The sequence below is a fragment of the Ciona intestinalis genome, unplaced genomic scaffold, assembly GCF_000224145.3.
Source record: "Ciona intestinalis unplaced genomic scaffold, KH HT000295.1, whole genome shotgun sequence".
NCBI classification, from domain to species: domain Eukaryota; kingdom Metazoa; phylum Chordata; class Ascidiacea; order Phlebobranchia; family Cionidae; genus Ciona; species Ciona intestinalis.
The window spans coordinates 1-11,760 of record NW_004190616.1 but is presented as its reverse complement, the minus strand read 5'-3'; the positions used below and the strand labels follow the sequence as shown (position 1 = coordinate 11,760).

Here is an 11,760-nt window from a genome sequence, read left to right as displayed (position 1 = left end):
GTGCGTAAAGGCAAAGAAGTAAGTCACATGCCTATATTATTCGTATGGTTGAAAACACACGAACCTGGCGCCTTACCGCAAATAAAAACACGTAGCCTACATATCTCATTTCAGCAAAACGTTTTTTTAAATATAAATAGATAGTTGACTAACTCGACTCGAAGCGCTCTTACTTACCTAGAAATAGTTGCTATTTATACCAAGTTTTCGAATCAGGCATAAAGTCGGATTAGTAGTGGGCAAACTTAACATGAAAACAGCCAATAATTTCAAAGGATTAGGGCATAAACTTTAGGAAGGCCTTGGCCATCGGATATACAAAGCATTTCTTCTATACACATTTTCCCGCAGTTAAATTGAGCAGCATGTGACTTGTTTAGCCCCAGGCCACCGTGGTTAGGGAAACGTGAGATGAAAATATATCAAATTCGTATCGGAAGAACTTGACAAGATGCAGCTAACTGCCTCACCAGAATTTTTTATCCGTACGTTTTTAGCAGGTAAGGTATATATGTATGGTTAAGATGCAAAATTTATAGGTACACATGAATCGACGTTTTATATAGGCTATAACAAATTAATCTAATAATAAATACCTAAACAATGTTAGCACATGTGTTTTGAGCCAAAATGCTGGTCTACAGGTTGTAGCATATATACTTTGTAAATAAAAAACAGCGTACAAATTATTGAATATAGTATTAGAGTGGAGTAAAAAGGAACATGTTTTTTGTCGACCTATGTGATAATAAACAAAGAATATTTACAATATTATACTGTATATGACTGTGGCCCCGCGATTGCAAAAAAGCGTTCCTAATTGTTTAAAACACGATCAGTATATCTAAATATTATGTGCTAAACATGTCCAATTTTTCCCACCCTGCTATACACTTTGTAACTCAGTTTAAAAATATCTTTTTTTCAGCTACTGTTGCAGCTGCAGCGTCTGTCCCGCATACATTGGATATTCGACTACCAGAAGAAGAAGAAATAATTTCCCCACCTGCCGGTAAAACATCCTTTATCCGGTTTTAAAGTTTATCTTTATTAAGCGTTTAAGATTATCTTTTAATCTTAACAGCTTTTCGTTATTTTCAAAGGCTACGACCTATACTATATGACGGTATGGGCATTTATTTTCGTATAAGTAAGTAACATAGTGATACAGCTTAATATTATAGCAAGCATTTCATTTTATTTTGTGCGTGTGGTGTATGAATTAAGTAAATCTATCCAGTTTTGTTTTAAATGTAGAATTTATATGATGCTTATGTGTATATTTTATAGTTAAACATTGTTTTTTACATATGTGGTAATTTTAAAGCGGGGCACGTGCTGCGTAAACAGAAAACCCGTGTTATAACGATTATCGTTGCCCGCCAAAGCACGCGAGGATTAAACAAGTTTAGTTTATATAAAAATAGCTCTCATGGCATTTAATTCTTTGCGTAACGATGTCCTATACTGACATTTGAACGTCGTAATGTGTACATCAGTATATAAATGCAAATAAATACCAATGGAGCTGTTTTACAAATCAAGTATATAATGCTACTTTATAAGAGCTGTTGCGTTTTAAAAAAGAACTTTTTTTGCCGCAGAAAACCCTCGTATTTGTCACGTATGTAGCCATTCGTCAAGTTCCACTGAATACAACACTTCATCATGTGAAACTTCAAATCTCAGTATCTTTGACGGCGTTCGGTGCCCGCCGGGTAATACTGTTTGCTCGACAGTGAGACAGGTGTTCGCAAATGGTAAGCAATTTGAAAATTTGTTTATAAAAAACAACTTGATATTACAAAACAATGTTTTTCGTACACCAAATTCCTATACAGTATAGGCTAAACTAAATTTCTCTAAATAGGCCAAACAAATTCCTACAGTAGTTTCTCTAAATTAAACTCCTACAGTATAGGCTATAATCAAAATCAATTCGTTTTTATTTCGTAAAAAAACAAATAGGCGCTGTAAGTAACGTGAAGTATAGAATGGATACACCCAAACGTTTTTTAATATATTACGTTTATATTATGCTAAAAATGTTGTTTGTATACTACCAAACGTTACGATAAAATAAAATAAAGCATTGAAGTTTTGTAACGAAGTAATTTTTTTATGTTTTGTAACTGAACTAACTGTAATATTGCAGATAATATACAGCCATATACAAACTTATGTGAGGCAAAACGGGACACTCTTAGCACATTTTATCCAAATATCCTGCTCGGTTTAAACAATTCACAACGGTCTATGGGAGTCGTTAGGGTGCGGTTTTATAATTCTTTCAATTTTTCTTTGTTTACTACCAAATGGGACAAGAAAATTGAATGAAATGTGTCCCATCTCCCCCCACCCTACTCTACAGTGTTTTATACATTTATAGGTACAAACCTATTAACCAGAGAATGTTTACCTGAAAATCCTCCAGCAGTGGAAATAGATAGCGACACGTACTTGTGCTGGGATATATGCAATACAGGTAGTAAGCCTATATATGAGAATGAAAGTTATTTATGAGAAAGTAGGATGGTAATAACATTGTTAAAACATCTGCGGTCTGTTTCAAACACCTTAAGGCCGCTTTTAAATTGCCGAAGAGGTAACTCTGTATATGCTTTATTTTGAGAGGATTTAGTTTTTTTTTGTTTACTACCAAATGGGATGGTAAATTGGAGGACAAAGGTGTCCCATCTTCCCCGCCCTAATATACACAGCATACCGTTGGCGCGTATGGTGGGGGAATTGCACATATAGAGGTAAGATGACACGCATGGGGGGAGATGGCACATGTGGGGCAAGATGGCACATATGGCAAAGTGAAATCGATTTTTTTGAAAAGAGAAAATACATACTTAGTTTAAGGGTATATATATACCTAGCGAAATAATAAAAACTAAATTGATAATAATTTTTCAGACAACTGCAACTTTGGGAACTGCACCCTTGAAAGAGGTAAGATTTTTCGAACATTTACTAAACTCCATATAAGTCTAACATGTTATAATATATTGGCTCACATTTCTTTTTTACTGCTGTACATTTGTCCACAATAATTAGGCCCAATACTAGATTTTTGAGAAAATCACCGCCGCCTATATTGCACCGAAAATGACTAAATGTATGTAACTTGCTTGTTTGTTTTACACGGGTGTTCTGTTTCATACACATCGTGCCAGCTTATAATTCCCCATGTATGTAACTTTGTAGGTAATTTTTTTGGGGGGAGGGGGGGGCTGAAAATTTGAACAACTCATTAGTAACCACTGGGTTTGACCAATTTCTGTTAAGTGTCTTGCCCAAGGACACATACGCACCCACAATGGTAATGTATTATTCTGTATCAGGTTCAACTTCTCTTCACAGTAAATGCGGGGTGTCCAACCCTCAACAGAGCAGCCCAGCAGAATCAAACTCAATTCCATTATCAGGTATTTATATTTCTCATTTGCTGCAACCGCAGATGCCACTAATGGGTTGTCTAGTTTATCAGCCATACATAAAAAATGAAAAAATTCTACCCGAAAAATGATCACTTCCAAAGTTAAATAAATGGAAATTTGAAACCTGACACGAGGTGTACGAAACAAAATAACCGTGTTATAACGACTGTCGTTTTATTTAACCGTATAATCGCGTCTCTTGAAAGTCTGTTGTTAATTGTTTAAACAAGATTAGAAATATGACATATTATGTACTGACCATATCCATCTTAGCCCAGTTACATTTATCGTTGTTTCTTACTTTAAAATGACCGCCGTATTCTGCACTGAAAACGTTTTAACGAATGCTGTATAGATACACAGTCGGCTAAAGGTTAAAAGACATATAAACATATTTCTATAGTCAGGGCCATTACGTTATTTCTCCCGAACGTAAATGGTTCTAAATGCCTAAAAAGTAACGCATATTAAAATTCGCTATACTGATATGAACCACATTGCCACTTAACTACCACGCCAAGCTGCGTATTAAGATTTCAAACGCCCATCAGACTCGAGAATTGTGAGAATATTGCTCTTATGCCAATTGAAAAAGCACTCAGGCCCTATCGTATGCCAGCCGCAACTCATAACCTTAAGGCGTGCATGATAAGCATAAACCGAATGAGCAATTTCTCCATTTTTCTGATGGCGCGAACTGTGGAGAAAATTTGTGTTCTTAAAATAGAACCGAAATTTCGCTTTTACTCGAGAGCAAAATAAACGAGTTATATGGGTGGTGATTTTATAACATTTCCTCGTGGTCGGCGCGTCAACTTCTCCTCACGTTTGGTACATGGGCGTACCTGGGAATTGTGTATTTGGTATCACAGCTGTACAATAGCGATTAAGTATTTATAAACCACGCGTCAACTATGTTTATTTGTGGAATGCCGGATTATAGTTGCGTGTGTTTGAATTACCATAGGTTGTAATTCCAGTTCTTTTAAACATTTTAAAGTCTACTCAGTTATGGTGACAGTCATTAATGTAAAAGTTTGATTATTGAACATATAGTAGGGTGGAGGAAGACAAAACACCTTTAAAACATAATATTTAAATATCCTGATCGTGTTTTAAACATTAACAACGGTCTATGAGAGTCGTGAGGATATAGTTTTATAATTCTTCAAAAGTTTTTTGTTTACTACCAAATTAGACGAAAAAAATAATACGAAAAGGCGTCCCATCTTCCCCCACCCTATATACTATACCTCTTAAAAGAGTTGTTAATTATTAAAAACAGTCACGAAATGTGGGACATTTTGTGCTAAATAAAAAAAACTACATTTCTTCAGTTTGAAAAAGAAAATCTTTTTCCAGCTAAAAATTTGTACAATTTGTGTTATTCTAGAAATTTCGCACCTTATCAATGGATGCTACCAATGTATCACAGCGGTGAACTCTAGCTGTAGTGACAATCCTGAACATTTTTCTCTTCCATGCCCCCCTGGGTCCATTGCATGTGTGACCAGAGTGTCGACAACTGAAGGTAAAATACACTTTGTTTTTTTTAATGACATTAATGCAAAATTTAAACGAGTATATAAAAATATATCAATGAATGAATGTAACTTATTTGCCCTTGCGTGGCGGGGCAATGATAGTTGTTAGGACGCGGGTGTTCCTATAGATTTATAACACAGGTGTTTATGGGCATCTCTTTGTTGTTTTAATTAGCCTTATCTTCGCTATTGTATTTAAAAAAATATAAAATTTATAATAGACTTATATAATACGAGTTCAGAATAGACTTACATAATAAAAACTTATTGTATATGACTTATAAAAGGATCGGGGAAGATGGGACACCCTTTTATTCCATTTTCTCGTCCCATTTGGTAGTAAACAAAGAACTTTCAAAGAATTATTAAATCGTATCCTCACGACTCACATAGACCGTTGTTAATTGTTTAAAACGATCAGGATATTTGGATATTTTGTGCTAAAGGTTTTTCCATCTTTTTCCCTACCACAACTTATAATATGATGTAATACGGTACACTTCATTAAATAATAATATGATTTTTTTTAGCTGGAGTTGCCGAGGTGGTGCAAAGACGTTGTTCTACACAATCACAAAACGTGGTTATCTACGGCAGTACAATGAGGGAATGCATTATTTCATGTCACGGAGGTATCTTACTATCTTATATAGTGCTGTGGGGAAGATATCTTTGGCACAAAATTACAAATATTCTGATCGTGTTTTAAACAATTAACAATGGTGTATATGGGGGTCGTGAGGATGCGGTTTTATGATTCTTTGAAAGTTCCTTGTTAACTACCAAATAAGACAATAAAATAGAACAAAAAAGTCCCGTCTTTCCCCACCCTACTATAATATAAGAATAATTTATGAATGTAACGTGGGTTATCCTCGCGTGGCCGAAAAATAACAGTCGTTATAGCACGGGTGTTCTGTTTCATATACACCTCGTGCCAGCTTACGAGTTATTTGTTACTTTGTAGGTTATTTTTGTTAATTTTTTATGTGTGGCTGATAATTTGTACAACCCATTAGTAACCACTGGGTTAAAGAAAATAATGTCGTTAAATGTCTTGTCAAATGGTTTAGAGGCAGGAAAATTAACCATTTTGCCACGGCGCACAGCTTATAGTATCCCATATTTCACATTAAAATAATTAACACGGCTCTTTTGTGTAGTCAGAAAATGGTTATAATATTCTACAAATGTTTCATGTTTACCACCTAATGATGCGATATAATAGAAAAAAAACATGAACAAACTTACCCTAACCTGATGTTATCATGTTAAGTTTAAAACGTGTGGGCACAAATCCGTTTTATGGAATTCCCGACGTTTAAGTTAATAATCTTTTAAAAAAATATGATGTCGTTGGAATGAGAATAAAAACATCATTTATCTATCAAAGTAAACTTACGTTTAGGGGTTTTTAAGTCAATGCTATGTTTAGATTACTGCAACAATGTCATCCCGGTAAAGTATGAGACTACCACTGCCCAAACTGGTTCAACCATTGCGCAACAAAACGAAAGTTCTTCTACAATTCAAAGTACAACGTCTAGCGAAGTTCCGATTACCGAAGTACAAAATGATCGTACAAGTATCCAAGATCACACGACAGCGGGATGGGAAATACAGACTACTGTTCAGATACAGCAGCAAGATAATACGACGCAAGGCGTGGCCAGAATTCATGCTTCGCTGTGGTCAATATTTTCTGCTGTACTTATTGCATTATTAGTGACGTTTTCAAACGATTCTAAAGTTTAAGACTTATAACTGAGACATTTTAGTTTTATGTTAATTTACAAGCTTAAAAGCTTTGCTGGTCTTGCTTTTGAATGGCTATTTTAAATTATATATTCAAAGCTTGGTATGGCGTTTTATCGCAAATAAAAACAATTAAAAAGCGGATTCGTCCAGCAAACCGACAATTTAAATAACACTTAAGTTTATAGGAATGAATTAACTTATATCATCCCGTGGCAACGACCGCTGTTATAACACGGGTGTGTTAGGTTTCTTACACCTCGTATAAGTAGTTTTTAAAATATATGTAGTTTTTTAAATATTCTTTGAGTGCAATTTTGACAACTCTGAAAATCTATCAGGAACCACTTTGCGGTAAGTGTCTTGCCCAAGCATCCACACGTCCACAGTGGTAGCAGCATCGAGCCTCGAACCTATTAACTCTGGCAAGAGGTAGACGTAATATGCCAACGTAATACAACGGTGTTATGTTATGTATGTGTAATAACTTTAAATGACGAAACGTTTTGAATACATGAATAATACGAGACATTGGTAGGCGATCTCTGAACCTATTTTCACACATCTTTACTGCCCACGTGCGGAAGGTATATTCTGCTCATATACGACAATTTTCTTATATTGAGTATTACATGATAAATGTATAATAATATGCAGTTTATTTATAACTTGTGAATATTACAGTAGTACATTTACATATACTGAATAAAAAAAAAATTTGAAAGGATCCAGAATGCTTTGCCATCTGAAAAACAGTAACATGATTAAAATACCTTCATAATTGTGGCTGGCGTTGGTGGAAAGCCACTACGGCACGACAAGCCCCCAGCCAATGGTAGTGGGTTTCTACTTCTAAGGTGAGAAACCCTTGCGGGATAGACAATCCATGCAGGTTAAAGAAACCCTATAGACAAAAAGACAAAAAATGCACACACCGTGCACAACAAACACAAACACACACCGACAAAAAGACAAAAACTATACAACAATGTGCACAAAGAAAAAGTGACAAAACACACAATGTACACAACAGCTCATTCATACAAAAATGGGACACTACCAAAAATTAGTTTACGCGAACATAATCGTTGAAATATTTACAGAAAATATATGGCTGAACATGCAGTGTACACCATAACACAAATGAATGTCCGACCACAAGGAGTCTAAGCCAACAACAGCCCTGCCCCTGTTTGTCCCTGTCACCCAGTAAGACGCCATGTTGTTACCGCGATACTCTCGTCGTAACTAAACACAATATAATATCGTCCGGGTGTTACGCATAGCACCGATCGCTACGAAACTGCGTCAGGTTGTTACGAACCGCATTCAGTGACCTAAATGACCGAGCGTATAGCATCACTGTAGTGACAGTGACCTAAATATCTAGCGTAGCATCACTGGCGGCGACGTCCACGCAACAACCGAACCGCGACATAACTCAGTCAGTACAAATAACGTAACCGCACCGAACTCAGGGTCTTTTTACCCTTCGAATCGAAGTCATAACGTAACTGAGACGTGGCCATCGTCCCAAATACGCTATAACTTATTAACCTAAATTTTAAGTACAAAATTGGGAAATAAATTTGATTAATGCAAAGACAGCATTAACGTGCATATTATACTGTGCGTTAATATTACTATAACTTGTTGTTTTAACTTAAATTTAAATATAAAATTGGGGAAGAGGGAATTATTGTGAGAATGGAGTTTATGCGCATATTATACTGCGTGTTGTTATTACTTGAGTATTTGTGTACCAACAATCTATTAAAATCGTACAGAAACGCCAAAAAATGACTCAAAACTGAAAAACGATTAAAATCTATCCAGCAAGATGTTCGCCATAGTTTTTTTTGTATGTATTTCATAGATATGTAAAATGCACTATGATAGTGACTGATTAAAAATTGCTGGCAACATTAGATCCAGCAGATTAAAGTAACCGACACATACAAACAAACAGATATCAAAACACACAACTCATACTTTATAAACCTTAAACTTCAAACCATGAATTCTTCAACAGCGTTTTCGTCTATTCTTTACTTTCGTCTGCAAAAAAGTAAATTGTAGTCACAATAGAATAGAGTTTAAACTACCCCCTCAAAGCAACATACATGGAAACTCGTATAATCTGGCAAGAGGAGTGGTTTGCTCAAACCCAGTGGTCACTAATCGGTTGTCAAATTATCCGCCACATATAAAAACAATGAAAAAACCCGAAGATAAAGCAAGTCAAATAGCCTACATTCTTTTAATTCAAACAATGCATAAACTTAATTTTAATTTTATATGTAATGAGAATGATTTGGGTTTTCAAATTAGAACCAAATTTATGTAGTACCGTTGGGGTAAGACAGGACACCTGCAGCAGCACATAACATCCAAATATCTTGATCAAATTTTTAACAATTAACAACGGTCTATGAGAGTCGTAAGGAATGTTTTTGTTTACTACAAAATGGGACAAGAGAACAGAATGAAAAGGTGTCCCATTTTCTCCCACCCTACCATAACATTCTTAGAAGTAATTATGTCGGTTTCAATATAAGAAAAGTTTTTGAAGTAAAATAAAAGTTACAGGTAATTGCTCACCAATACATTAGTAATATAATACCTTGCGCTTATTTTCTGTTCCTTCTTCAATTATCTGTAACAAAAAAAATCATTAAAACACCCTCAGTATATTATTACGACATAGTCACCTTTATTCTTGCATGACGCGCATCTGACCGGTTGATCCTCTGTGACGTCACATACTAAACCTAAAATTAACAAAAATACAACCATGCGGAAAAACATTACCAACAAAGTAACATCCATGGTAACTCTCTAGTGGCCACGAGGTGTATGAAACAGAACACCCGTGTTTAACGACTGTCGTTTTCAGGCCACGCGAAGATAAAGAAAGTTACAAAATAACTTACGAAGTGAGTTCTTCTTTTGTGTCGTCACCACTTCGTGACGTCACATCTTTGGTAATATCTAGAAAAGATTTGTGTACGTAACAATGCCTATTGTGAAATAGCTTACCATATTTAGGATTTTCTTGCCTCTTTTGTGTGTGGATAGCATGAATATAAAATTAGAATAAGAATAAAATAGAATAACTACAAAATGGAATAAATATGAATAGTAACAAGTATAACTTAAAATAAATATAAAACAGATAAAAAAAATACAAAATAGAATAAATATAAATAAAAATATAATTTGGAATAAATATAAAAGTAGAAGAAAAATATATAAATTAGAAAAATATGAATTAGTAAAAATAGAAATTAGAACAAACATATATTTTATAAAATACAAATTAAATAAAATTTAATTCAGAACGAATATGTAACGTGCCGTGCGATCACGTAATGCGCATGGGGCCCCATGAAACAATCGTCGCGAAAGGCATTCGTATAAAAAACGTATTGTGGCGTCGTGAGCGTGGTGACATAATTATGACGTAATAATAGCGACGCGATAATGACATTTACATATTGTGACGTAACGAACGCCTAAACTAACGTAATTTCGACGTAACGTCGCGAATGACGTGGTAAAGCAAAATGTACCGTCACGCAACAACTGATAAAGGTAACTAAAAATAAGAATTATTTCTAAATAGGAACAGTGTAATATGCAAACAACATACTAATAAAACTCTCAATAGCAGTACTAATAAATTGTAGATTGCCATAATCTATCAGCTAATAACGCTGTATGGAAAACCATATATACATATATATATATAGGATAATATATAAAGCAAAAACTAAATTTGATTTAATAATACTCAACTTTAAGCAGAAATAATCCCAATGCAGAACAAACTTCAACCAACTACCTCGTGTGGTCCAACTGCCATGCATTAGAAGGTACTAGTCGACTAGAGTGTTAAGTAAGCGAGGCAATCAGCGAAAAGCGGGGCATAGTGGGGAATCGACACTGTTTAAGAATTGCTTTGGAATTTATAGTGTTTCCGTAGATTTTTGTAAGAATTGTTTTTTTTTTCCCCGTATAATAATTTACACACGACAAAAATGTTTTGAAAAACTGTTTTTTTAGCGCCAAAGGAAAATATATATACAGTAGGATAGGGAAGATGGGACACCTTTTCATTCTATTTTCTAGTCTCATTTGGTAGTAAACAAAGAACAAAATTTTTATCCTCAAGACCCATTTAGACCGTTCTTGATTGTTTAAAACCCGATCAGGGTATTTGGGTATTATGTGCTAAAGGTGTTCCATCATGTCCCGCAATACTATATCATAACCGCGTTAAAATAATGTCTTTTTTGTATAAAGTCATACGTGCGGTTAAATGCCTTTGTTTACGTAAGTAAAGCAAGATAAACGAACATTCATTGAAATGTATTGTGGTTGTAATAAAACACAAAACGCCTACAACACCCGGTATTCCCAGGCGGTCACCCATCCAAGTACTAACCGGGCCCGACGTTGCTTAACTTCCCAGATCGGACGAGATAAGGTGTTCTCAACGTGGTATGGTCGTAGGCGAAGATACGACGCGAAGTAGCGCTTTTGATCGCGTATAACTGTGACGTCACAAACCAGTTATGCAAATACGCGATTTTTGCAGCAAAAGAAGAAAGTCACGATTTAGTTTACTTCTTACTTTATCCTGTGTCAATAGTTTGAATGGGAGATTCATGTTATCAGTATTTTACGTAGCGTGTCTTCCAAACACTAATACCTACTTACACATGCTGTTCATATGCTGATGCATCTATATATGCTACACATATCCAAATTGTTACCGACTAAATCGAGCTTTTGGTGTTTGAGACTAACGAACAGCGTTTGCTATATTGGCTCTGTGACGTCACAGTTGTACACGATTAAATGCGCTACTTCACGTCCTATCATCGCCTACGACCATACCACGTTGAGAACACCCCATCTCGTCCGATCTGGGAATTTAAGCAACGTCGGGCCCGGTTAGTACTTGGATGGGTGACCGCCTGGGAATACCGGGTGTTGTAGGCGTTTTGCGT

The 11,760-nt window shown here is 35.4% G+C and overlaps 1 protein-coding gene, 1 long non-coding RNA gene and 2 other non-coding genes across 6 annotated transcripts; 2 read left to right on the top strand and 2 right to left on the bottom strand.

Annotated features, from left to right (window-relative positions):
- The first annotated feature begins 230 nt into the window (after positions 1-230).
- LOC100176642 lies at positions 231-6,889 on the top strand. Of its 2 annotated transcripts, XM_002120084.3 has the most exons (9): positions 233-500; positions 929-1,012; positions 1,605-1,760; positions 2,390-2,485; positions 2,923-2,958; positions 3,351-3,434; positions 4,840-4,977; positions 5,521-5,622; positions 6,426-6,889. In XM_002120084.3, exons 1-9 carry the CDS (start codon positions 452-454, stop codon positions 6,743-6,745), a joined length of 1,065 nt encoding a protein of 354 aa, XP_002120120.1. In that variant the 5' UTR covers positions 233-451; the 3' UTR covers positions 6,746-6,889. The 2 variants fall into 2 exon arrangements, with proteins under 2 accessions (XP_018672097.1, XP_002120120.1); XM_018816552.2 differs by lacking the exon at positions 2,390-2,485 and having other exon boundaries at positions 231-500.
- Positions 6,890-7,704: 815 nt separating this feature from the next.
- LOC113475376 lies at positions 7,705-10,840 on the bottom strand. 2 transcript variants are annotated; one of them, XR_003397133.1, is made up of 6 exons: positions 10,544-10,840; positions 9,679-9,736; positions 9,457-9,516; positions 9,369-9,401; positions 8,738-8,803; positions 7,705-7,993 (listed from the first exon to the last, which is right to left on the bottom strand). It is a non-coding gene; the product is annotated as an uncharacterized LOC113475376 (long non-coding RNA). The 2 variants fall into 2 exon arrangements; XR_003397132.1 differs by lacking the exon at positions 7,705-7,993 and having other exon boundaries at positions 8,314-8,803; positions 10,544-10,837.
- Positions 10,841-11,143: 303 nt separating this feature from the next.
- LOC113475377 lies at positions 11,144-11,262 on the bottom strand. Its single transcript, XR_003397134.1, has one exon. It is a non-coding gene; the product is annotated as a 5S ribosomal RNA (ribosomal RNA).
- A 371-nt stretch (positions 11,263-11,633) lies between these two features.
- LOC113475378 lies at positions 11,634-11,752 on the top strand. The gene has a single exon (XR_003397135.1). It is a non-coding gene; the product is annotated as a 5S ribosomal RNA (ribosomal RNA).
- Positions 11,753-11,760: the final 8 nt, after the last annotated feature.

What these genes read in the sequence shown, in the direction of transcription:
- LOC100176642 (XM_002120084.3), top strand. Translation starts at nt 452, where the DNA reads ATGCAGCTAACTGCCTCACCAGAATTTTTTATCCGTACGTTTTTAGCA. An exon ending in GAACTGCACCCTTGAAAGAG is followed by an intron (nt 2,959 to 3,350) that starts GTAAGATTTTTC and finishes ATTCTGTATCAG; the next exon opens with GTTCAACTTCTCTTCACAGT. An exon ending in CAGAGTGTCGACAACTGAAG is followed by an intron (nt 4,978 to 5,520) that starts GTAAAATACACT and finishes GATTTTTTTTAG; the next exon opens with CTGGAGTTGCCGAGGTGGTG.